The sequence below is a fragment of the Fukomys damarensis genome, unplaced genomic scaffold (genome assembly GCF_012274545.1).
Source record: "Fukomys damarensis isolate Sample0158 unplaced genomic scaffold, DMR_v1.0_HiC HiC_scaffold_2, whole genome shotgun sequence".
Taxonomy (NCBI): Eukaryota; Metazoa; Chordata; class Mammalia; order Rodentia; family Bathyergidae; genus Fukomys; species Fukomys damarensis.
Window position 1 is genome coordinate 48,967,352 of NW_022900914.1, and position 25,682 is coordinate 48,993,033.

A 25,682-nucleotide genomic window follows, 5' to 3' on the forward strand; every position below is an offset into this window, starting at 1 on the left:
TCTCTCTCTCCTCTTTCTCTCTGCTCTCTCTGTCTACTCCCACCCCTTGAATAAAATCTCTAGTTGGACTTCTCGGTGTGTGTGGCCTAGTTGTTAAGCATCACTGTTCCCTTTCAAGGCTGGAGGTCAATAGCATAAAAAACCGTAAGAACTCCACAAAAACATGGAAATTGAACAACACTCCTGAACAATCAATGGGTCAGAGATGAAATTAAAGAAGAAATTAGTTAGTTTTCACAAATAAATGATAATGTCAATAGAACATACAGGAATCTATGGGACACAGTGAAAGCAGTTCTACATGGAAAATTCATAGCAGTGAATGCCCACACTAGGACAATAGAGAGAGCTCAAATAAATAATCTAATGAAGAATCTTAGACTCTTACAAAAAGAAGAGCAAGAAAAACCCAAAGCTCACATGAGGGAGGAAATTACAAAGATCAGATCAAAAATCAGTGAAATGGAAACTAAGGGAACAATACAAAAAAAATCAATGAACAGAAGAGCTGGTTTTTCAAAAGAATAAATAAAATAGATAAATCCTTAGCCAACCTTGTCCAAAAAAAGAAATAAAAGGCTCAGATCCATGAAATTAGGAATGAAAAAGGTGAAGTCACAACAGATCCAGCAGAAATCCAGAGGATCATCAATGCCTACTTCAAGAACCTGTAACAAAATGGAAAACACAGAAGAAATGGACAGATTTCTTGATACTTATGAATTATCAAAGTTGGATGAAGAAGATAAAAAAATTCTAAACACCCCAATTACAATCAGTGAAATTAGAAACACAATCAAAATTTAGCAATGAAGAAAAGCCCAGGTCCTGATGGCTTCACTGCTGAATTCTACAAGACATTTAGAGAAGAACTACTGCCACTGTTCTTTAAACTTTTCAATGAAATTCAAACAGAAGCAATACTTCCAAATTCACTCCTGGAAGCAAGTGTTACTTGATTCCAAAGCCAGGGAAACACCCAACTGAAAAGGAGACCTACAGGCCAATCTCCTTAATGAACATAGATGCAAAAATCCTCAATAAGATACTGGCAAACAGAATACAGAGGGTCATCAAGAAGAATATGCACCCTGACCAAGTTGGATTTATCCTAGGGATGCAAGGATGGTTCAACATATGTAAACCAATAAATGTAAAACACTATATTAACAGAGTCAAGGACAAAAAAACATATGATCAGCTCAATAGATGAATAAAAAGCATTCGACAAAATTCAACACCCATTTATGATAAAAACCCTGCAGAAAATTGGAATACATGGTCTTTATCTAAACTTGATAAAGGCTATGAAAAACCAACAGCCAACATCATACTAAATGGCCAAAAATTGAAAACCTTCATGCTAAAATCAGGAACAAGACAAGGATGTCCACTATCACCACTCCTGTTCAACATAATTCTGGAAACATGAGCCATGGCAATTAGACATGAGAAAGAAATTAAAGAAATAAAGATAGGAAAGGAAGAAGTTATACTGTCATTATTTTCTGACAATATGATACTCTACATAGAAGACCCGGAAAACTCTGCCAAAAGACTTCTAGACTTGACACTTTCAGCAGAGTAGCTGGATACAAAGTCAACACTCAAAAATCAATAGCCTTCTTGTACACAAATAACAGACTCACTGAGAGAGAAATAACATAAACAATTCTTTCCCAATAGCATCCTCAAAAATGAAGTATCTAGGAATCGATATAACAAAAGAAGCAAAAGACCTCTACACTGAAAACTACAGCACTCTGAAAAAAAAAGATTAAAGAGGATATAAGAAAATGGAAAGATCTCCCCTCCTTCTGGGTAGGAAGAATCAACATAGTGAAAATGGCCATACTACCAAAACTGCTATACAGAGTCAATGTAATCCGGATTGAGATTCCAACAGTATAACTCATAGAACTATCTCACAGAAAATAATCCAAATATTCATTTGGAACAAGGAGAGACCTAGAATAGCAAAAGACATTCTAGGCAACAGAGTCATGACATGAGGTATCACAATTCCCAACTTAAAACTGTACTACAATGGGCCGGGGATTTAGCTCAGCAGTTCAGTGGCCTACCTTGCAAGTGTAAGGACCCAAGTTCAATCCCCGGTACCCAAAAAATAAAAAATAAAAATAAAACTACTACAAAGCCATTATGATAAAAAAAAGAGCATGGTACTGGCAAAGAAATAAACCCAAGGATCAGTGGGGAATAGATTGGAAGATGCAGAAACAACTCCAAATGTACTCAGCTACCTCATCTTTGACAAAGGAGCTGACCATCCTCAGTGGAGGGAAGATGACCTCTTTAATAAATTGTGTTGGAAAAACTGGATTTCTACTTTCCAAAGATTAAAACTAGACCCATATCTTTCACGATGCACTAAACTAAAATCCAAGTGGATTAAAGATCTAAATATTAAAACAGAAACTCTAAACTTGCTGGAAGATAAGTTAGGCAGGACTCTCAAAGACACTGGCATAGGAAAAGACTTTATGAACAAATCCTCAGTAGCACAGGAACTAGCACAAAGAATCAACAACTGGGATCTCATCCTTTTAAAAAGTTCTGCGCTGCTAGAGAAACCACCAACAGAGCTAAGAGACAACCTACAATGTTTGAAAAAAATTTTTACCAGCTGCTCCTCAGACAAAGGACTATTATCTAGAATATATAGAGAATTCAAAAAATCAGGCCCCCCAAATATAAAGACTCAATTCATAAACGGGCATCTTAAATGAACAGACATTTCTCAGACAAAGAAGTGAAAGCAGCAAGTAAATATATGACATCACTGGTCATTCGAGAGATGCAGATGAAAACAACACTGAGATTTCACCTCACCCCACTAAGAATGGCTGCTGTCAAGAAATCACACAACAACAAATATTGGCGCTGTTGTGGGGAGAAAGGAACCTTCTCTATTGTTGGTGGGAGTGTAGACTGATGCAACCATTGTGGAAATCAATATAGAGATACCTCAAAGAACAAGGATTAGAGGTTCCCTTTGACTCAGCTATTCCTCTGCTGGGTATATTTCCAAAAAGAAGCAATAGTACCACAGTGATATATGCATATCCATGTTTATAGTGGCACAGTTTGTAATAGCTAAAACTTGGAAACAGTCTAATTGCCCATCAGTTGGAGACTGGATAAAGAAGATGTAGTTTTTTTAAATAAAATGGAATACTACTCAGCCATAAAGAATGATAAATTAGAGTCATGTATAGAAAAATGGATGCATATTGAGGCCATACTCTTAAGTGAAATAAATGAAACATACATGTGTAAATACTGAATAGTTTCTATGGTGTGAAAAACTGAAAGTATAAATAAGATCCAAATTGTATAACTAATAATGTGAAATACGAAGAAAAGGGCTAAAAGGTGCAGGGGAAGTGGGAAGGGTAGAGGAAAGGAAATAAAGGACAAGAAAAAATATGAGAAAAGGAAAAAATGGAAACAGTCTTTGTAAATAGGGGAGGGTGGAGAGGGTGAAAGGAGGGAAAGTGTATGGGGGAAAAATGAGAACCTAGATCTGTCATGTAAAGGTACAAGATCCCAATGATGAATGTAACTGTACTGTATACTTAAAAAGTACCAATAAACTCAATAAGATTTAAAAAAAACAAAATAATCATAATCTTTCCATGTTCACCATTTAAATTTATCATCATTTTGCCAGGAGTGGTGGCACGTGCCTATAATCCCCACTCAAGAAGCTAAGGCAGGGGAATCACCACAAGTTCAAGGCCAGCCTGGGCTACATAGTGAGTTCAAGTCCAGACTGCACTATTTAGCAAGACCCTGTCTCAACCCCCTCCCCAAATTATCATTATTTTAACAAAAAATAATTTTTTTAAAAAACAAGGAATAAAAATTTACAGTGTAAGTAATTGACAAACAAGGATAATTTCTGGTTACCTAAACAGGTCATAATCCAGAATCCATGAAACAAAAGCAAATTCTTACCTCCTTCCAACTATCTTGGCAGGACCTCCAAATTGTATAGGGGAAATAATATAACTCCCCACCTGTTAGATGTCAGATACATTGAGTGCATGTTTTCCAAAGTCAAAGAATGCATTCTAAGGAACAGTGGAGGTTAAGAGTAGGAAAAGTTTATTGAGACACGTAGCTCCTGAGACACAGAAGGAAACCCAAAGTGGGTTGCCAACAAGTCTAATTTTCAAAGGAAGTTTTACAGAGGAAAATCACAACATGGTTCAAAACTATGATCAACCTATAAGATTACAAGGATAGCCACCAATGCAATACTGATCCATTGGGTAAGCAGGTCACATAGCAAATGTACATGGAAAGAACAAAGTTGTTTTTTAGGAAGGGATGGATCAGGAGGTCTTGACCCCACCTGGGTGACTGATGTCTATCTAGACTTTATTAGACCAAGTGATACCACTTATCTTATCCTTTGTATGTAGGCTTGGATATTCCAGTACCATTTATTAAAGAGGCTATCTTCTTCCCAGTGCAGGTGTTTGGCCCCTTTGTCAAAGATAAAAATCTTTGTAGTCCAAGACAGACAGAGAAACCTACAACTTCCCAGGAGAAGAGAGAGGAAGCTATGTGAGTACTGCACCATTTCTGGCCACCCAGGCACCATGAATCCTGTGTTCAGTGTGTCTTTCTTTGTCACTCCAAAGGAAGAAGCCCACCACCACTGGGAGGTGAGGGCCAGAAACATGTTATTGGATTCCTAGTTCTTCCCATTTTTAGCTGTGTGACCTTTGATATGTCACTTAATCTCTCTGAGCCTGTGTGTATCTGTTGAACGTGTTTAAAAAAACCTACCTTCTAGGGTTTACTAGAATAATTTATCAGAAATCCCCTCCAACTTCATTACCCAATTACAGGTTCTCTGAACCTGTTGGCATGTGTAGCAGGCAGATCTTGTGTCCCTCGTGCTTTGGCTCCTTTTCCTTAGGTCCACCTATTTCATAAATCCTGTATTGTTCAGCAAGAAATGCAGCTAAACCTCTATCCTCCAATATTAAAAGAGGTGGATGCTGATAAGGCAAAAGGTGCACCTACCAAAACGCGCTAATTTTGAGATCTCTAAGAAAATTTGGATCTTTGAGCCCACACTGAGGCCTAAACATTCACTCATGTCCTCTCACAGACCCAAGAGGATCCAGGGTGGCAGCCTTCAGCTTCCAACTGACTGGCAGGACAGAGGGGCCACCCCTCTTCTTGGGAGAAGAATTGGCAAGCTCATGAATATTTATAAATCATAAATATTAAAGTCAAGAAGTAGAAAAGTGGCAGAGAAGGGAGCTTTCACTGTTGTGATCCTTGGGGAAATACCCTGTACAGAGGCACAGGGTCTGGAGCAGTTCAAGGGTATTCACCCTCATGAGAGGCCTGGACCACTCTTCCTGTTTCCTTCAGATACCTCTCAGTAACAATCATGTGTCACACGAAGCCCTGTGCATACTCTACCATGATGTCCTACACATACTTGGCAGAAGCACTGAAGCTGTGCCATTTGCCTTGGACTCTCTTACTACAGGATCCAGGTCCCCTGGCTCAGCACCAAAGTCCTTCATGGCTGCACTTCCTATGCATCACGTGGTGCACTCAGCCACCCAGACACAGAAACCTCATATACCTTTTCCTTCATTCATTCCCTCAGTAACCAGGTGGATGCCCTTGCTGTGCTGCAGGTGTCCTCTGCAGCTCCCAGAACTGCTGACATCTAGATGACAGGCACCAGACAGTGGGAAGCCACCAAGAGTCCTGATGGTGACTTAGAGCAAGTACCATACATTTCTTACACATTTTGGCCAAGCGTGTACCTCACTAAGACAGGCAAAGCAAAACAGCAAATCCCACACAATGGAAGTCTTCTCTATAGAAGGTTCGCTTCCCTTTCACAAATGTGCTCACATCTGCCCACAATCAAAACCCATGTAGACCAGTGAAGGCTTCTCTTTCTCTCGAGGCCCCCTGAAGCAGAAGGACAGCAGAAGCCAGTCTTTCTCTGCACGAATTCCCTCATTTTTACTGCAGGGCAGGGGACAAGCACACACTTGGGATGAGACAGAGATGCAGAGATCTGCAGGGTCTTCTGTGGAAGGAGTCCTGGGGAGATTTGAGCATGTGGATGCAGGTGGAGGCCCTCCCAGCTGTGATAATGGCCAGGAGAGGCAGATATGAGGAAGCAGGCCTCAGCAGACATCGAGATGTCCTCTTCAGGCTGACAAGTAGAGACCTGAGCACAGGCAGGAGGAAGGCACAGCTTTGGGGAAAGTGGCTGACAAGACAGCATTTGGGGAGTGTAGGTGAGGGATATGATGTGTGGACTCTATTCCAGTGGCAAGGAAGCCACAGACATGCTTGTAGTAGGAAGTTAAAAAAAACATGGTATGGAGTATGTATGCATGGTCATCACTCTTTCTGCACTTGGAGCATAAAGGAGAGGGGTTTAGAACAGAAAGCTGGAATTCCAAAGGTGCATGGATGATCCTGGAAAGAAACTAGTCCCCAGACACAGGTGTGCAGGTACAAAAGTATCTGGTTAGAATGCCCATTGTACACTGAGATAGTCTATTCTGATTCCCAAGGCAGAGTCCTTGGTACATAGCAGTGTAAGGCTAAAGGAAAAAACACTTTTTTAAAAATGCCAAAAGGTCCTGTGACCTATTAACATCACACCCATCAGCTTCTTGCTTGAATGGGGAGCTTTTTTAGTGTTCACGAAGAGCCATATACACTAGCAGCAGCCAATTAGAGAAATATGTGAGGGTCGGGGATTTAGCTCAATGGTTCCATTGCCTGCCTCACAAGTACAAGGTCCCAAGTTCGATCCCCAGTACCCTGTCACACAAAAGAAAAAGAAAAAGAAATGTGTGGCTTGTCCATTGATACAGTGAAGATGGTGAAATCTGCAGAGGCCATGCTTGGAAAGATGAAGACCTTCCTGTAGGTGCTGCCCCTCCTGCAAAAACAGAAACTAGGGCAGCAACTAGAACCTAGCATGCCTGTCTGAAGCTGCTGAGCTTTCAGATCTTTGACTTCTGGTCAGAGATCAGGGGCAATGATTACTATTAATTTTTGTCTGATGTGTGAGTCACCAGTGCCCACAGTCAGGTGCCCTGCAGTCCAGAGAGTTACGGCAACTGGTACTGTGTACAGTACTTAAGTGGATCTGAGAAGAAGATAAAGCCCCAAAGGATAAATACTCTGAGCCTCCATGTTCCACTTCCCACAACTCTGGCTGAACTCATGGGAAAAGAAAGATGACCCTAAAATGATGGACAGTGGGAAAGAATGAGGAGACTGAAGAACACATTAGAATCTTAGGACTCTGAACTCTGTAAATTATTCATTTTGGAAATAAGTCAGATAATCTGTGTCATTTACTCCAGTTGCTTTCCAGAAGAAAGTGTATTTTCCAAGTTAATATAAAACAATTTGCACCTCGACCCCCAAGAAGTTATCCTGAATTCCTGGGAGAGCACAGCTGCACTAACTGGTCAAGGTCAGTCACCTCTGTCCCTTTTTTCAGCCCGGAGCTCACATTCAGTTGGCAACATCTCTTTCTTGGTTCCTTTGGCATCCTTCCATGTCACCATAGAGTTTAGAGTTAAAACTCTGACAGGTGTGTCCACAGGGAGAGGCTAGAGGAGGTACTAACCTGGGAGAACCATTTCATCTCTTTCATTATGGCAAAACAATATGCAGAGGCTGATTCCCTAAAGATGTAAAAAAGACAAAATGGGACACAGAATTCATGTGTCACAACAAATTCAGAGAGGGGATGTGGTAAGGGAAGGTTTTGGAGGGCAAAATGAGGAGGAATGCAGGAGGATTTTATTTGTTTGTTTGTTTGTTTTGAGACAGGGTCTGCCTATGTAGTTTAGGCTGGCCTTAAACACACTATGTACCCCAGGATGGCCTCAAACTCACAGCAATCCTCCTGCCTCAGCCTCCCTAGTAGCTGGGATTATAGGCGTGCACCACCATACCCAGCCTGCATAAGTTTGGTTTGTTTGTTTTTTTTTGGTACCAGGGATTGAACTCAGGATCCTGTGCTTGCGAGGCAGGTGTGGTGCCACTGAGCTAAATCCCCCACCCTGGGGAAGGTTTTCTGAAACAAGTCTTGATTACAGTCCAAGGGGTTCTGGAATCAGGGACCAGAATGGCACCACTCCTAGGCTGAGCTGACAATGGCTGGCCACCCTCCCTGGAGTGTTCGTTGGCCTGTGGCATCATCACAGCATGGCTCCAGCAGGGTCTTTTTTTGGGGGGGGTACATTTTAGGTATATAATATAATGACACTCATCATTGGAAATTTGTTCCTTTACATAATATATCTTGGTTCTTATTTTTTCCCCATTCCCCTGCCTTCCCCTCCACCCCTCCACCCCTCCCTATTCAGAAAGATTTTGTTTTCATTTTTTTTCCTTTTCTCATATTAATTCCATTCCCTCTTTCCTTTCCCCAATCTCTCCCCCTTCCCCTTCCCCTTTGGACCTTTCCTTCCTATTTCACATGCTAATAAGCCTCTTGCCAGCTTTATACTCAGGACTAGGGACATAGGGGCCTCTTTGAAATGGAACCATCCAGGGAGGTGGTGCCCTGCCTCCTAGGCTCTGAGTAGGGACTGGCTTAACTTGGCCTCAAAGATAGGCAGCAGAGACAGGCGTCCTTTTTCCCTTTGCCTAAAGCCACTTATTAAGTGCAGGTGGGCAAGACAAGGGACTCGGATGAATTTTTTTTCTTTTCTTTTCTCATTGAGTTTATTGGTACATTCTAGGTATACAGTACAGTTACATTCATCATTGGGATCTTATACTTTTACATGACAGGTCTTGGTTCTCATTTTTTCTCATACCCCTACCCCCCTTCACTCCCTCCACCCTTCCCTATTTACAAATACTTTGTTCCCATTTTTTCATTTTCTCATATTTTTTCTTTTCCCTTATTACCTTTCCCCTACCCTTCCCACTTCCCCTACACTTTAGCCCTTTTCTTCCCATTTCACATTATCAGTTACACAATTTGGATCTTATTCACACTTTTAGTTTTTCACACCAGAGAACCTATTCGGTATTTACACACGTGGGTCTTACTTATTTCACTTAAGAGCATGGCCTCATATGCATCTTGGATGAATTTAGATGGACCACGTGTGATACATGGGCCAGTGACTGCTCTACTTGAGGACTGAGTATTGCTTGTCAGGAGGGTGTAGCATGGCTGTGATAAAGGGTGAAGTGCCTTCCTATCTTTGCAATCTCCTAGCAGATCGTGATGAGTGTCACACTTGGGTTTCTATTTCTTCAGTGATGAAGGTGGATTCTTTCTCACAACCTCTGCAGATCGTCTTTTCAGATTGAGGATGGGGACGTATTATTTCTAATTCTATTTCCTAAAAGCGAGAAGACTTCAGTGGGGATTTTTGCAACAGAAAACAATAACAGAATATTCACTCATTCTGCATCCTTCAGCATCTAGATCAGCCCTAGCAGAAGTTCTTAGAAGGTTCCTGGGACTCCGCAACATCTGGAAAGAGGAATTTAGATCACTTGTCTTTCCGATTTCCTTTCCTGAGGCCATGTCAGTTACCTTTCCTCAGTGCCTCGTGCACCCATCTCCGCTGCTGCTGACTTCTGGAAGCTTGGCCAGGATTACCCGGGTATTTCTCAGAAAGGGGCCCTGACCAGTTGGGGTCCCAGAAAGAAGGCTCAGGGACTGTACCACATGAGGTGATATTTGTGGATGATGGGTGAGATGTACTAAGGGTCTGGGGATCTTCCAGGAAGGGAAGATTTGCTTAGCATGAATGTATATCTCAAGGATGTGATGGCTAAGGGATCCAGAACATTGCAAGCTTCAGTCTGGGACAGTGGCCTGCCTGCATGGCTCTGGGCTTAGCCATCAGGTCACATTCTACACACACAATGTAACACTTACATGCACATACACACACATGTACACAGACAGGCTCTTCAGGTGAGGGGGGCAATTCAAGAGCAATCCTAGATCAAGATTCATGGCACAGGCCAAAGGCAATGTTTCAATACTGCAGGTAGCCACAGGGGACTAAGAGCAGGGGTTCATACCCTGATAACCCTGACTGCCTGCCTCCAGAAATTCATTGTAGTCTGTTTGACTTATCCTTCTTCCTTTGTGCTGACAGACATGCCCTGGAATAAGAGGCCACTGCTCTTCCTGAAGCTCTTCAGGAAAAGGGGCTTGAGTTCCACCAAGGATCTGGTCTCTGTGATCAGCTGCAGTCCAGACTTGTGAGGGAACCTGAACACAAGCTGCCCCTGTGCTAGGATCCTAGGGCTGGCTGTCCTGCACTTGGGCTACAGACGTAGTCACCACCATCCCGTCCTCCCTTCTCAGGTAGGCTCCCCACCCCAGTTCCTCTGTAGACTACGCAGCATCTCACCTTCTTGCCTCAGTGTCCATGCAGACAGCAGTGGAGGGCATGCTGCTCAGGGCTACTTGTCATCTTTCACCTTCCTGGGTTGCACAGCTCTCACTGTGGCTGTCATTCACGGCCAAGGCTTCTCGGTGCACACAGGTATGGCTGAGCTATGGAGGGAAGACAAGACCTCTCCAGAGGACGCTCAGCTTGGGACTCATTTTTGTCCTGGATCTCCTGGTCCCTAGGCTTTAAGCCAATCTCCTGAACCAGTTCTACCTATCTCCCCAAGATGACTTACTGGCTACCCTCTCAAATTGGTGAGGAAGGTTCCTACTACAGCCCTTGCGCTAAGGACTCCTTTTCAGCCTGGAACAATGAAACTACATTAAGAATGCAACTCACCTGTATCCCACCTGCCTAGTCCTTTCCCCTTACCTGGCTTCCTGTTGTCTCATAACCTCACAGCGCACTCTAAGTGCTATAAATACACTTGTTTTTATATTTCTTTAGTGGCCCCACCCCAAAACAGTGTTATTTGCTCTGTGTTTTTACTGTTATGTGTTAAACATCAGAACAAGTGCTATACCTAGTAAGGTGTGTGTTGCATTATTTAAGCAAGACTTAACCAGGGCTGATGATTTAGCTCAGTGGTGCCACCACCTGCCTCACACGTGCAAGGTCCTGAGTTCGATCCCCCGTACAAAAAATGGTCCTGAGTTCGACCCCCCGAAAAAAAAAAAAAAAAAAATGAATTAACCAGTTTGTGTATTCCAGGCAGTATAGGAACAGGCAAGAGGCACGTTTACTGCAAAGTCACAGAGATTAAGCTTCAAACTCCTTCTCTGCCTGGCATTGACCTCTTCCAAGAAATTCTAGTTTTATTTGGCAGTTCTACATTCTGACAGCAGGCCCTGAATTGCTATGCCTCATGCTCCACACTGAGAAGATAAACATCGAGAGCAGAGCTTCCTATAGGCTCAAATATGGATTTTAGAGTCAAACAGAAATGGGTTTGAATCCTGGCCTCACTTCTAGAATATTTCTTCCTTCAGACTTCTGTTGCTGACTTGTACAGCTGGGGTCAAAGTGGCACCTCCCACTGCCTCTGGGCAGCAGCCACTGTATTCCTAAGACAACCTATCAACGTCTTCCTCTCTCTCTCAATCTTTTGCATTTGGAAGCATCTGAATTCTTTTCCTCTCTTTTTGTGAGATGAAATGTACATTAGCATATAGTTAACCTTTTTATTTATTTTTATTTTTGTTTTTGCTTTTTTGAGACAGGATCTCACTATGTAGCTGAGTCTGACCTGGAACTCACTATGTAGCCCAGGCTGGTCTCGAACTCACAGCAATCCTCCTGCCTCAGCCTCCCAAGTGCTGGAATTACAGGCATGCGCCACCACGCCTGGCTCAAGTTAACCTTTTTAAAGTGTAAAACTCAAAGGCATGTGCCACATTCTCCATGTTGTGCCTTACTTCCTTCTTCAAGCTCCAGAACATTAGCATCAGCCCAAGAAGAAGCATGTACTACCATGACATCATTCCCCACTTCTCCCCAAACCCTGGTGAACTTCAGTCTGTCTGGACAACCTGTCTTAGATTTCCTCAGGTTTTATCAGCTCTCATGGCAGAATTTCTTCCTTCTCAGTAAACATTTTATGAGGTTCCCCTTGACCTTTGGGGCCCTTCTGTGACCTCCTCCACATCTCAGGTCCAGGCCAGGGCCCTCCCTCCCTGATTGTGAGTGATGACCAAGGTCTGGGAGCCTGGACCAGTTCAGGACACCTCTTCCCACCTCGTCCTAGTAGCTTGCTCCTGTGTGGCTGTAGAAGAAATCTGTCCAGGATAAACACTTTACTATTAATATTACTCTTGGAAACATCATAAGCTTGGTTTCCACTCTTGTTTGTAATAAGCACTCTGGCAATGTGGTAGCAGGTGTATGGATACACTGAGAGGATCAAAGGTCTAAATTCCAATGATGACCAGACTGCAAACAGGATGAAGTGCTTCCTCTTCTCACAAGTTATCTTTCCAATCTGGTTCTCCCCACCATCGCTTAGGTAAAAACTGCAGTTGCTGAACCCACCAAAGAATGGGAAGGGGTGGAGACAGGATCAATATTCCAGGCTAAGGGATCAGCATTCTGAGGCTTACAGCAGAATGAGGGACCTAGAGCAGCTGGCTGAGTGGGAGTCCAGGGGCTGGAGCAGGGGAAGACCAGGCTGCAGAGCTGAGGCTGGGTTCCAGGAGCAGAGGCCCCATCCCTGGAGGCAAAACCCAACAGTGAGGAGTGGGAGCCTTGGACGGCCTTCCCAGGGCCCAGGCTATCCCATCACATCACTGTGACAGAATTTACACTCTGATCCTTTATGGCCGCTCAGTGCTTCTGGTTTCTGACACCAGTACCTACTTCTCTCTGGATTGAGTAAAACAATTTTCTTTGATTGACTAAATATTGCAACGCACAGGAACCATTCAGGTCTCCTCCCTTATATCCCAACCCAACCACATGCCCATGGAGAACTGTTCTTGCAGCCTTACTGGCCAAGGAGAGCAGGGAGATGCCATAGCTTCTTCCCACTACACAGGGGCTGTCCATAGCCCACCACTAAGTAAGAAACTGGAACCAGCACTCAAAAGGCAACTAACATCTGATGTGAACAATGGTTGGGATGGAAGGGAAGGTGCGTGAATGGGTATGAATGGTTTAGTTTATAGAAGCACATTGGAGTCAGGTTTGAGGGGACAGACTAGCAGAGGGACCTACAGGTGCCATCAAGTCAGGACCAGCCAGAATAACATAGAAGGGGTTTTGTATAGCCCCAGGGCCCTGGCAACAAGCCACTCACAGTGAGAATCAATACATGAGCATAGCAAAAGTTTTCCTGGTAGGTGAAATGATCCTGTGACAAGGTCACAGGATCAGGAGGGTTGGCCCATCTGACCCCTGAGTGGAGGAGGAGACACACCAGGGATGTTAAGTATTGCTCCGTGTTACAAGTTATTGGCCAAGAGGACAGGAACTCCTTTAATGAACAGGAACTCAGCCTCTGTGTTAGGAGGACCAGTGAGAAGCTTCAGACCTTCACAGAAACTCTAGTTTTGGAATGGAGCAGCTCGGAAAAGGGAACAGTCCTGCAAACATCAGCACAGACTCATATCCCAACTCACCCTTATATTGGGGGCTTCAAGGATGACACAGCTAGGCCTGAGCTACTTACACATTTGGAGTTCCAAGATTTGGGGACAGAGGAATGGGTCATGCTGTGTCCCAGTGGTGGCAGAACTGGCACTCGCCAATTCCACATTCTCTTACTGAACAAGCAGGAATGCTCTTGGCAGATCTCCCCTGAGTCAGTGAAGCCCAGTGGCTCTGGGAGTTCGGCCAACCCAGGATATTTGCAAAGGTCCTGAAATGTGGAGAGATACTCAGCCCAGCCCAGCAGACGCTGGCTGCTCTACAGGCTCATAAGTGAAACACGTGTATTAGCATTTCACAGATTTAATGCAATGTTAGTGTGCTGTTACACAAAGGAAATACAGACAACCCAGAAAGACAGAATGGAGTAGAGTCATCCACTCCATTTTCAAAAATGTTAGATTCAAATGTGTTCAGTGATTAGATTCTATTGTTTATCTACTTAAATGTAGGACTGGCTTGTTAGTACAGCTGAGTCAATCGGATCCTGGCTAAGATTCCAGGCTGGCCTTAAACTCACAGCAATCCTCCCACCTTAGCCTGGAGAGTGGAGAGATTACAGAAGTACACCACTATGCCCGGCTGTTGGGAGATAGTATGTTAAACGAACTGTAGGAAAAGCCATAAGCCTTGTGATAAAAGAAAAGAAGTACTGGTCTGTCTTCTGGAAGCCTATGTGTAGGTAGAGGGCCAGGGCACTGTACTGCACTATGCTGGTTTCAAGTACAACTTCACCATAGCCCTGGTCCCGGGCAAACTGGAGGACAGTCCTGACCAGGGCTTTCCCTATCCCTTCTCCTCGGTGCTCCATTGCCACTGAGAGGTGAAACAGTTGCAACTGCTTCTTCCCCAGTGGAGGATTCTTCACCGGCCGAGCACACACAGTGCCCACCACCTGCCCTTGAGACTCGGCCACCCAGAAGCAGGAGTCGCACGCACTCAGGTAGGATTTGGTGATGTCAGCCATGTCCGTGCGCAAACATATGGCCACATACAGCTTCCAGGGGCACCTGACAAGGAGCAGCAGGAAAACAAAGAAGGCGAAGCTGGACACAAGAGCCAGCAGCCAGGATCCACAAGTCAGGAGTATGCACAGGGGCACCCCAATTAAGAACACGAGGGTTTGGGGCAGCTTAAGTGTGTGGTAGAAGGTGGCAGGGATGTGCTCCATCATGCCCTTGTAGAACAAGTCCAACACTGGTGTTCGGTCACTCTCCTGATACTTGCGGATGTGATAAGGAGCCATGGGGATGCTTCAGTGTCAAAAATATCAGTGTCCACAAGTGACCTCTAGACTTGATGGTACATCGTTTGAACAGACCTGGGAGAGAGAGGAAAAAGCTATATGAATCTCCCACAAACCATGGTCTTCTCAGAACAAGGGAGACCAGTGCAAGGCGGTATAATTCTTTCATCACTGATGGGAAGCAGGAAACTAGCAGTATGAGAAAGTGAGCATCAAAAACACCTGATTAGAACATTGGTTCTTTCTCTTTCTAGCTGTGTGTCCTTGAGCATGTCACTTAACATCTCTGAATCTGGGTATCTTCATCTGAAAAACAGCAACGTACTGTTGTTTTGAGGATTGAATAGAATAACATATATGAAGCACTGGCATCCATGGTATCTTCCCCACCACCCTCCTTACCCTATCATAATCTCTCTGGGCTTCTTGGTTTATTGGGATGGCATCTGGGGCACCAGACCCCATGTCTTCAGGCCTTTGTTCCCTCCCAGTTTCCATCCATCACAGAAATTCCATGTCCCCCAGAGAAAGATCAACAAATCCTCCTGCTGAGTGTGAAGGCATAGGCTGCTGAGAAGGCAAAAGGGGCCAAACTCCAAAATGGCCCGGCCTTGAGATCCCCAGAAATGTTCAGGGGCCCCCGGTCCACATGGAGAGCCCTCACCTAGCACTGTCCACTTACCTGCTCTACCATAGGGCTGTGTAGACGGTGGCCCAAGCCCTCAGCCTCCAACTGGCACTGAGAAGACAGTGTCCAGGGTCTGCCCCAGCTCTGGGAAGCAGACCTGGGTGCCACCTCACTGGCTTCTGGGAATATATGTTAATCGTAAGTCCCAAGGTCAAGGAGCTGAGTTGTGACTCGGCAGGGAGCCCAAGTCCATTCACCCCTGAGATCTTTGTAGAAGTAACCTGGAGGGCAAGGCAGGGTCTGGATGGGTCCACAGGCCTCACTCAGGGGAGGCTGCCACCTTCCTCCTGCTTTCTTTAGGACGCAGCACCTCTCACTCAGCACACTAGGTCCTCTCAGGTTCACCTGGGTCCCCCGCACACTGCTGCTAGGCACCTCTAGACTGTGCCTGTCATTCTGAGCTCATTCAACAACAGGCAGAGTCCAGGTTCCTTCCTCAAAAACAATGTCTGTCACATCTGTACTTCTCCCTGGCAAAGCTGTACCTGTCCAAGATGGATCATGGATGATGTCTCAAACCCATCTGCCCTCCTCCTCCCTTCCACTCACCTCTTCAGCAACTGTGTGGAAACACCTACTGTCCTACAGGTGTCCTTTGCAGTCCCCAGCACTGCAGCTGTCTGGCCAATAGGCACCAGGACATTAGGCAGGTGTTTTGGTGCCTCAGAACCAGTGCTATCATATAATAAGGCTGAGTCAGCTAAACAAAAGGGTAAATCACTCTCCATGGAGTTCTCTATGGAAGAGAATGCTTGCCTTCCATAAATAATCTTACCTCTGCCCACGTACCCTGTATGAGTTAGGGTTCACTAGGCAAATATATTTAATATATTCGTGTATAGTGTGTATATCTAAGTGTGTGTGTACATAAAAAATTTACATGGTGGGCTTTGTGTGCTGGAGAGCAAAGGATCCAGTCAAATATCAAAAGCCTGGAGCTCACTGCAGAGTCCCCTGTGAGTCGCTATCTGGATGTTGAAGGGTCTGCACTGGAAGACTGAAGAGTCTGCTGGAGATCTGGAGATAAACGTCCAAGGGCAGCGATAAAGTTCACTGGAGCTCTTCCAAAGAAGCAAAAAACGAGACTTCCTTCTATTCCCTCCAGGCTACAAGCAGATTGGTAGTGCCACTCACAACTCCATGGAGAGGATTTACCCTTTTGCTGCATCATCACTTGGTCTGTACATGGAGAGTAGGTCAGAGAGGCAGGAATAGTCGCAGGTTCCCCCAGAGATGAGTACAGCATCTGAGCTGGACAGGGACCCCCAGAGGCAGTTATGCAGCTTGTGAACAAGAGCACCTGGCCAAGGAGGTCTAATATGAACTAAAATGATCCTAAAGAAATCATCAAAAGCGCAGCCTGCCCAAGGAAAAAGCACTTATTCCTAAGCATTGTTTCTCCAGTACCCTGCATTAATGGTGAGCATGGCATGAAGGCAGAACCTACATCAGTGATCACCACAGAGCAACTGGGTCAGCAAGAGTCAAAGCGAAGCCTGGAAGGAGTGGAAGCAATTGACGTGATGGGACCTGGAACATCTCCAGGTGTATATGGGGGCAAAGGCAAGAATTAGAATGTTTGAAAGGGGGATGAGGACGAGGAAAGGATCAAAGATGCCAGCCAGAATCATGACAAGAGCTTCTAGGAGGACACAGGGAAGAGGCCAGAAATGCAAAGGCCAGGGCTGTAGGTGCCGCATCCAGCTACCTCATCTGGAGCACTTGGCAGCTGGAACTCAAGAGTCCCTGGTGGAGGCTGCTGAGCACTTAGGATCTGTGACATGTGCTCACACCCACTGGTAATGTTTAATAGCAAATCTGGGTGGTGAGTGTACTGGTAATATTGCATTATGTGGATTTTAATAATGTCTTCCAAGCCCTGACTCTTAAGCTACAAGTTGAACTAAGAATCTTAAGGAGAGCAGAGGGCTCTAGGGTACAGAGTGCTCCAAATGAGTCTGTGAAGTATTAACCATCTGGAAATCCAAGCCATGCTGAAGGGTGAGAAGCTTGTGCACTGTCCTTGTCCTCTGTCTCCCTGTTTACTTGGTGATTCCTGGGAGCCCCTAAACCTCTCTAGTTACATTCAGGATTTTCCTCTTTCCTGGGCTTCACCGTGACATCTGTATTTCTGAGGGGCTCCCTACAGAATCTTGGTTTTCTAGTCAGAACTGGTTTCTTCATTCAGCAGGAAAGGCTGAGTGTCCATCAGGTACCAGATCCTGTGCTTGGCAGAAAGGGCAGCAGATGTAGGAGGCATAGTCACCACCGTCAGAGGATAGCCCTGGGTAGTCCCAGAATACTGACACCCCAAAGAGGAAGAGATGTACTCTTGGAGCCCAAGTCTATGAGTATCCCTGTACTGGTGGAGCACTGCTGGGAGACTTAGGGTACCACTACCCTCATGGAAGGAACAACAGTACACCAGGGAGCTGAGGGGCAACTCATGTGAACACTGCCCACAACAAGGTTGTCCCTTCAGGGTGAAATGTTGCACGGGTGCTGGTAGGCAGCAAAAAGTGTCAATTTAAGTCTTTACTAATAGATTTGCAAACATAGTAAGACCCTCAGTGCTCGTATTCTGAGCCTGCCCCTCGCTCCATGACTCTCTGGTTGAGCTTATTATGGGGCAGACAGGAGGCAGAGGTAGATTGCTATGATTTGTGGTAATGGAAAAAGAATTAGGAAGGTACTGAAACAGTGTTAATTTAGGGCGTCTGAATTTTGTGAAAATTTTCCACTGATTTTCAAATTAAGTGACATGCTGCATGTCATTCTTGTTTCAGAAGACAATGTATTTCCAAAGTTCAGGTAAACAGGAGCAATTCACTTCCAAATTCTCCCTACTTGGCCAGACTAGCTTTCTGTCATCTCTCTTTTTTTCCTACCCTATCTTCAAGTAAACTGTCTTTTAAACTGCTTTTTTAGTTCTTTACGGGTTTAGGATCACTGGGAGCTGCATATTCGGGCAGAGCAGTGGCACAATGCAGCACAGCAGTGGCTTGCTGTCCACCCTGGACATTACAGTGTGGCAGAGCATGGCACAGTGTACAACCCTCCCTAGGTGTTACATTAACTGGTGCATAAACCAGGAAGGTAAGGCTTTGCCTCTCTGCTTCTTTATTTAGCAGCTATTTTATGATCTTGGTGGGCTGCTCTTATGGCAGAGGAATGCTGCTTGCTCAACAGATTCAACATCTGTGGAGAGGCAAAGGCAGCAAAAGAAGACATCTTGATACCGTAAGTGACCAGCCCTAGAGTCTTTTCTCACAGATTATTTGGGACCAACCCTCTAAACTGGCCCTGTATGGGGTGGGCTATAGCAACCCTAGCTTTCAAAAAGTACATATTTAGAATGTTGCCATACTTCATCATTTTTTGAGACTGTATAATATTCCATTTACATAAATACAAAATTTACTTACACATTCTTTCATTGACAGACATTTGGGTTGTTTCTAATTTCTGGATATTGCTGCTAAAAGTGCCATGATCATTTATGTACATGCATTTGAATATCTATTAAATTCTTTTGGTTTAAAACTTTAAGTGAAATGCTAGCTCATAGAGTAATTCTAAGCTAATATTTTGAGGAAATGCCAGTTTTTCCAAGTAGCCGCACTGTTTTAGTTTTTCACTACCAATATGTCCTATTTTCCTTTCAGTTTCAGCACTACCGCTTGTTATAAAAATAGAAGAAACACCTTTTCAGGAAATTATTGGATGCCCAGCAAGAAAATATTTTTTCTATTCTGCAAAATTTAATAGTTGCAATAAACAAAGGCTGAAGTTGGTATTAATGTTCCCACTTCATGAATAAAAAAAATGAGACCCAGAAAGCTGAGGCCTCCTACCCCAAGTCCCACATGAGAACTGGGAATGCAAACCTAGGTAGCTGGCTCCAAGCCAGCAGCCACTGTTGTACTTTCACAGTAGGGCAGGCTGATCCAACAGGAAGGTGTTTGACGGGTGTTCAATGAATTAATTGTGACCCCTGAGGAAGGCTCATTTCCCGGGAGAACCGGCTGGGTTATATGGAGCTGGTGAACCACTGGGCTTGCTCTTCTTTAAAAAGAGACTCACGGCTTACAGCAGTTCCTATAGTTTAGAATTTGAAGGCCTAAAGACATTGCCACTGCAGTTACAGCTGAGTGTGCCCAGGCTTAAGGAGAACAGGGAGGAACATTGTCACCCGAATAGTGTCCCTTCCCCATCTTATCCCACAGCACACTCGAGACTGGTATTTGGGCTTTGATGTATAACCCTGAGACTAAGGAGCCAAATGCGTGTGACCTATTAATCTAAAACCTTTTTCTTCCAGCACCAAATCCCCTCCAGTAAGGGTGCATTTGCTGAGGGAGCATTTCAGCTCTGAACTCAAAACACTGAACACCTGGCTACTCTTAAGAGTGTTGTTCTAAATTGGCTCAAAAATACTCTAAGAGACTTGGGGACTTGTATAAACTTTTCCCCAGAGAATGGCATACTTTTATTTTTCTTCATTCAAAGGCTCAAAAGGAGTTGAAAACATTGTCATGGAAATAAAACCTTTACAAACTGTCTTCTGATTTTTCACTTATTCCAATTATGCTTAGCTTAGTCTTCTTTGCATCATCTAGCAGCTGCTGGATCAAGTTTTCACTTTTTCTTGATGTTTTTAGTTTCTTTAAGTAGTCCATATTTAAACACACCATTGTCTTCTAGTTCTGAAATTCTCTCACATTGGTTCATCCTGGTGCCCACACAATCTTCTGGATTTGTGACTGAAACCATTTCAAGATCTCTACTTCGGTGAACTGGTCGTTAAAGTTTTTTCACTTTGTTTAGCTCTTTTAGTTTTCTCTTAATTTCATCTGAGAGCTCCTGCATCCTTTCAGTTATTACTTCCATTACATGTTTAGTTATATCTTCTCTAATCAGACTATCACTTTGAACTGTTTTCGAACCTCCTCTACTATGCTTTTGAGTAATTTGGGTGTGTGGTATACTATTCTGCCCTTTGGTGTTTCCCAGATTGGCTTCAGGGGACGTGGTTTAAAGAGCTGTTTTGTTGTATTTTCTTCCCATGTTTTTTGTGGTTTTCATTTATTTCAACTGTTTTGTGTTGAGTTTTGTACACACTTCTAGTCTAAAGAGTCTGTTGCTAATATTGAGGCACTTTTCAGTGAGGTATTTTGCATGTGACCAACTCTCATGCTTTGCAACAGCCCCAAGATTTGACTACCTTGGATATTTTGGGAAAAGACAGGCGGTTTAGTTTGTCAGGACCAGCTGCTTTGGATTTGCATGTGTTGACTGAGACATTACAGGAGAATTTTCTCCTTCTCACATGGAGTGTTGCAGTCAGATTCCACTTGACTTTCCTGTAACCCTTAGCCCCTTCCATGACTAGTCATTCCCTTCACCAAGGCACAGGAATGGAGGGTACATCTGCACACCTTTGGGCCTCTCCTCTGACCCTCCAGGAGGAACTGGAACAGCCCCACCAGCAGACTGTGCATTTGGTCAGGGAGGAGGAACAGGGAGGAGCCAGTCAGAGGGACATAGCTTAGCGGCCTCAAAGCAGGAGGACAGTTTCTGACAATCTCCTCCTCTTGGAAGTCGGCATCTATGTTGTATACAGAGAGAGATGTCCAGTATGAGCACACATAACACTATCAATCTCGGGAACACAATAAGATTTCTGCCCACTGTTGTTGTCAATCATTGCGGAGGCAACATACACAATTGTAATGAGGAACACGCTGTCAGGAGCAAAGGACTCAATCTCTATGTTGGTCACAATGCACAGGATAAGCCACTTCCTTCCTACTCACCAGTTATCTTTCCAATCAAATTCTCCTTTCCCCTGTCCAGGAAACTGCAGTGCTGAACCCACAGAGGTATGGATGAAAGAGAGTTGGAAGACAACATGCCGGCCAAGAGAACAGGAGTAGATTTACAGAAGAATTAGCAAAAAATTCCAGGTTTGGGTGACTGGGGAGTGCCAGGGCTGGAGCAGGGGAAAGCAAGGCTGCAGGGTTGGATGTGGATACCAAGAGCATAGGATGTGTCCCTGGAGGGAGCTTCCACTAGTATAGGGTAGGAATCTGGGATGTCCTACCTGGTGTCCAGGATACCTCTGTCACCTCACTATGACATCATTTCCATCATGCCCCTTCCTTGGCCTCCTAGCCATTATGGTGCCTTGCTACTGCAGAAGAGGCAATTGGACCCTGAACAAAACAGAAGGCAACAAATCACAGGCCAACTTCGTAAGTAGAAGAAAAGTGGCCCATTAAATGAATTAAATGAATAGCCACAAGCCTGGAGGTCCTGGAGGTGAATGAATGGCCTGTCTCCTGGACATTCACATCCAGGTAAAGGGCCAGGGAACTCTTGAGCAACATGCTGGTGTCAAGCATTGCACCATAGCCCTGGTCCCACAGTCCTGACCACAGGTTTGCTATCCTAACTCCTCAGTGATCTTGGATACTAGGAGGTAAAATGGCCACAAGTGCTTCTTCCTTGGGGGAACATTCTTCAACGACACAGCAAACATAGTGCCCGTCACCTGTCCCTTTTCAGCCACCCACAAGCAGGAGCCACATGTACACAGGAAACATTTGCAGATATTATCCAGGTCACACTGCAAATATGTGACCACATAATGCTTCCAGGGTTATCTGAGAAGGGGCCATCGGAAACAAGGAGGGTGACACTGTACACAAGAACCTGAATCGCTTCTCAGCCTTTTAGCTAAGATCAAGTGTAAAAACCTGAAGTCAGGATTGAGTGGTGGGTTTTTTGTGTTTGTTTTCTTTTGTTTGTTTTTTGGTACTGGGGACCAAACTCAGAACCTTGCCACTATCCTGTATTTGCTGATGTGATAAGGAGCCATGTGGACACTTCAGCATCCAATCTCAATGCTCCAAAAGAAGCCGCGGCAGTGACCACACACCTCCCAGCCTTCCAGAACCACACAGACCCTGCTTGGTGTGGGTTTGTCTGTTGTCATCCAAAACAAAGCAGGCTACCACGACTGAGAGATTGTGATGGTCAAAAGCACCTCACTAAAACTCGGTTTTCTCCCTTACCTAGGAGGGGAACCTGGGTAAGTCACTTAAGCCCTCTGAACCTGTGTCTTCATCTGAACAACAAGGAAAATAACACTTGTCTTCTATGGCTGGGTGAGGATGAACAGAGTAAGTTATAGGAAGCACTGATTTATAGTCCATGCCCTTCCACCCTAACTGCCCTGTTACCTACTCTCCGAGCATACTAGTATGTTGGGAAGGAACCTATGGCACCCAGACATCATACTCCTAACTCTGTTCCCTCCAAGACTCATGCATGGCAGAAATCCTGTATGTCCACACAGCACTTTCAGCAAAGGCTCCCTGACCCAACTGTATAGATTTAGACTGCTGAGATGAAAAAAGGCCAGAGCCAGAAAAGAGAGGCCTGTAAGTAGAGGAAAAGTTGTCCATTAAATAAATTAAATGAATAAACATTCCAGGCCTCCATTTAGACTCTGGAACCTGTACCAATGTCTTCTAACCTGATACCACAGAGCAAAGAGTGTCCACCGCAACTTCAGCTCTCAGACTCGAGTCTCATCCAACAGAAACTGACTAGACCCTGCCACAGCTCTGGTAAAAAGAAATGGGTGCCCCTCACTGACTGGCTCCTGGAAGTTTAACAATTGTGCACTCCAGGGTCACGGAGCTAGAATGTGACAGAGCACAGGGCCTAGGTCTCTTCGCTGGGGAATCAACCAACAGGATCTCAAAAAGTGTGTGGGATTCCTCCCCTGGGGGGAAGCCTGCCACTGCTTTTCCTGTTCCCTCAGGATCTCTCATCAGACACACTCAGAAATCTCTCAAGTCTTCCCAAGTCCCCTGCACCCACGTGCTAGGAGAATGGAGTCTCTGCCTCTCTGCCCCTAACCCTGGGATCTCTCATCACAGCCACAGTTCGCATCCTACGACTCTGTAACAAGGTCCTTCACAGCAATGCTTATCCCTGCTGAAAACTGGGCAGAGACCTGATCCATGACGAATGGATCCTGGACAGATCCTCACATTCAAGCCAAACCCACCCCGCCCCAGGCCCAGGCACACACAGAGTCCCATCCTTCTTCCTCGCCTTCCTGCAGTCCCTCTACAGCAGTGTGTACAGTGAGTGACAAGTGACACCCAGCCGACAGGCACTTGCAGTGATTAGCTAGTGTGCGCTGGTGGTGGCTGAGCTCCTTTCACAACGTAACGCAGATGTTCTCAATCTGAGGACCTCACAATGAGCCTTAACGTTACATCTCGAGTCCTTGCTTCTTCTGCTAGCTCTGCAACGGTCCTCTCTCAAGTTCAACTCCGCAAGCTCTTCAACGGGTCGATCCTCTCCCTTCATCTCTTTCTTATCCTGGTTCATTCCTCCTTCCCTCCCTCGCTGTCTGTTTGCCACAGCCTGGAGTTCGGGGCTCTATTGTATGAGCTCCTCTGAGGACCGAGCACATCTCTAACGAATCTTTAGTCCATCCGTGCTGTTTTTAAAAGACAGGTTTCGCTGGTTTTCCCACGCTGGCGCTGAACCCCCGCCTCAAGCGATTCTCCTGCTCAGCCTCCCGAGTAGTGGGGACCACAGGCGAGCAGAGGTGCTGGGCTGCTTATGAGTTCTCCTCACTACACTTTCCTTCTCGGGGAAAGAGGCTGACTGGATCATAAATTCCATGTTGGATTCCCAGGGGATGGCCCTGGTACCTACGTGATGAATATCAGCAGTGGAACCACATGAACGTTAAACTCGTCAAGTGCCAGGGATTTGGGTCCCCTCCCAACCCCGCCTACTAAACACTGACAAGAACTCACCCTTTTGCTCCTGGTCCGTTCCTAAAATCTCCCGGATGGAAACAAATCCCTCTACTTTTGGGTGCGATGCGCAATCCTCCCCCTCCCCCAACCAGTTTCCTCGGTGGACACGAGACTTCCCCGGATGTCCGCGGTAGTGATCCCATTGGTCGGTTCCCTGACCCTTCCCCCCAGTCCGAGTCCTGGCCGCTGATAGGAAGGGGAACACTTGCTACTGCAGCGGAGGCGGGAAGGAGCTGGCGCGGAAGCAGAGGTCTGCTCCTGAGTTCCGGCTTTGTGCCCAACCCGCTTTGGGCTTGCTGGGATCTTTCTCTTTTTATTTCTGTGCGCAGCGTTAACAACACGAGATCTACATAGCCTCTTCCACTGCACGAAATTCCATGGCAGTGGAACTAAGTTTGCTTAATACTCTGACGGTAGTCATTTGGACACAGTTCTGGTGATAATGGGGAATAGATGTAACTTCCAAACCTGCTAGGTATCCGAAATGCTAGTTCGCGTTCTCTAAAATCTTAGAATGAATTCTAGTGACAACGGAGGTTAACGTAGGGAGAATTTATTGAGGGAGAGAGAGCTCCTGTCTGAGAGGGACAGGAAGGGACACCCGGAAAGTGGGTTACCCACTCACCCTGCTTCTAAGAGGTGTCTCATGGGACAAAGCCACAAGGTGAGGTGGGTTCAAGGTGGGACAAAACTAAGTCATATTACTGTAAGACTTAAAGTCTCACTTCCACTCCACGGAGCGTGAACAGCCGAAAGGGCCTCCACGGAGCTGAGTCCTATAGCCCAACGATGGCTCCGAAGGCAAGACCCAGGGCCTTCCGAAATCCGTGAACAGCCAAAAAGGCCTCCACGATCCTGGGCCCTAACACCCAGCGAGGCTCTAGGAGCTCGACAGAGAAACAAGAAACCCAGGAGGGAACACACCAGGCTAGATGGTAAATAGACCTTTATTAGTCTGGCCAGATGGCACTCCAGGAGCCAGGTAGCTCAGAGAGGCAACCGCTGAGGGGCTGAGGTACTTTTTATAAGGTTTTTCTAATCAAAGAGTCAGGGAATTCACAGAAGAGACTGCAAACACATTGCTTATCTCAAGCAGGAAATGTTTTATGGTCACCTTTTGTCATACCATCTGCCCCTGTGGGGGCTGTTAGCCAAGATAGCAATTAGCATGAGAAGAAGCACAGTCTGGCCTATTAGCATGGAGTCACTTTAGCTTATTCAAATCTTACAAGTACAATCACTTAGGTAATACTGGTCCAATGAAAGATCACAAGGTGGACATG

The 25,682-nt window shown here is 45.2% G+C and overlaps 2 protein-coding genes and 1 long non-coding RNA gene across 10 annotated transcripts in view; 1 reads left to right on the forward strand and 2 right to left on the reverse strand.

Moving 5' to 3' along the window:
- LOC104852236 (probable N-acetyltransferase CML1) overlaps nt 1-24,478 on the reverse strand; it is a 35,258-nt gene extending 10,780 nt beyond the window's left edge. The window contains exon 1 of the mRNA XM_019205316.1: nt 24,397-24,478. The gene's annotated coding sequence lies outside the window, so the exon portion shown is untranslated. The remainder of the gene's footprint in view (nt 1-24,396) is intronic.
- LOC104852098 (probable N-acetyltransferase CML1) lies at nt 14,036-24,478 on the reverse strand. Of its 7 annotated transcripts, none has more exons than XM_033764773.1 (3): nt 24,397-24,473; nt 21,654-21,765; nt 14,036-14,937 (listed from the first exon to the last, which is right to left on the reverse strand). In XM_033764773.1, exon 3 carries the CDS (start codon nt 14,860-14,862, stop codon nt 14,173-14,175), a length of 690 nt encoding a protein of 229 aa, XP_033620664.1. In that variant the 5' UTR covers nt 14,863-14,937; nt 21,654-21,765; nt 24,397-24,473; the 3' UTR covers nt 14,036-14,172. The 7 variants fall into 7 exon arrangements, with proteins under 7 accessions (XP_033620664.1, XP_010607879.1, XP_010607873.1 ...); XM_010609577.3 differs by lacking the exons at nt 21,654-21,765; nt 24,397-24,473 and adding exons at nt 15,085-15,168; nt 15,265-15,502; XM_010609571.3 differs by lacking the exon at nt 21,654-21,765 and having other exon boundaries at nt 24,397-24,478.
- On the forward strand, nt 17,409-23,551 carry LOC104852099. 2 transcript variants are annotated; one of them, XR_004517671.1, is made up of 5 exons: nt 17,409-17,551; nt 18,679-18,790; nt 21,407-21,516; nt 22,631-22,734; nt 23,382-23,453. It is a non-coding gene; the product is annotated as an uncharacterized LOC104852099 (long non-coding RNA). The 2 variants fall into 2 exon arrangements; XR_004517670.1 differs by lacking the exon at nt 23,382-23,453 and adding an exon at nt 23,500-23,551 and having other exon boundaries at nt 17,410-17,551.
- Nucleotides 24,479-25,682: the final 1,204 nt, after the last annotated feature.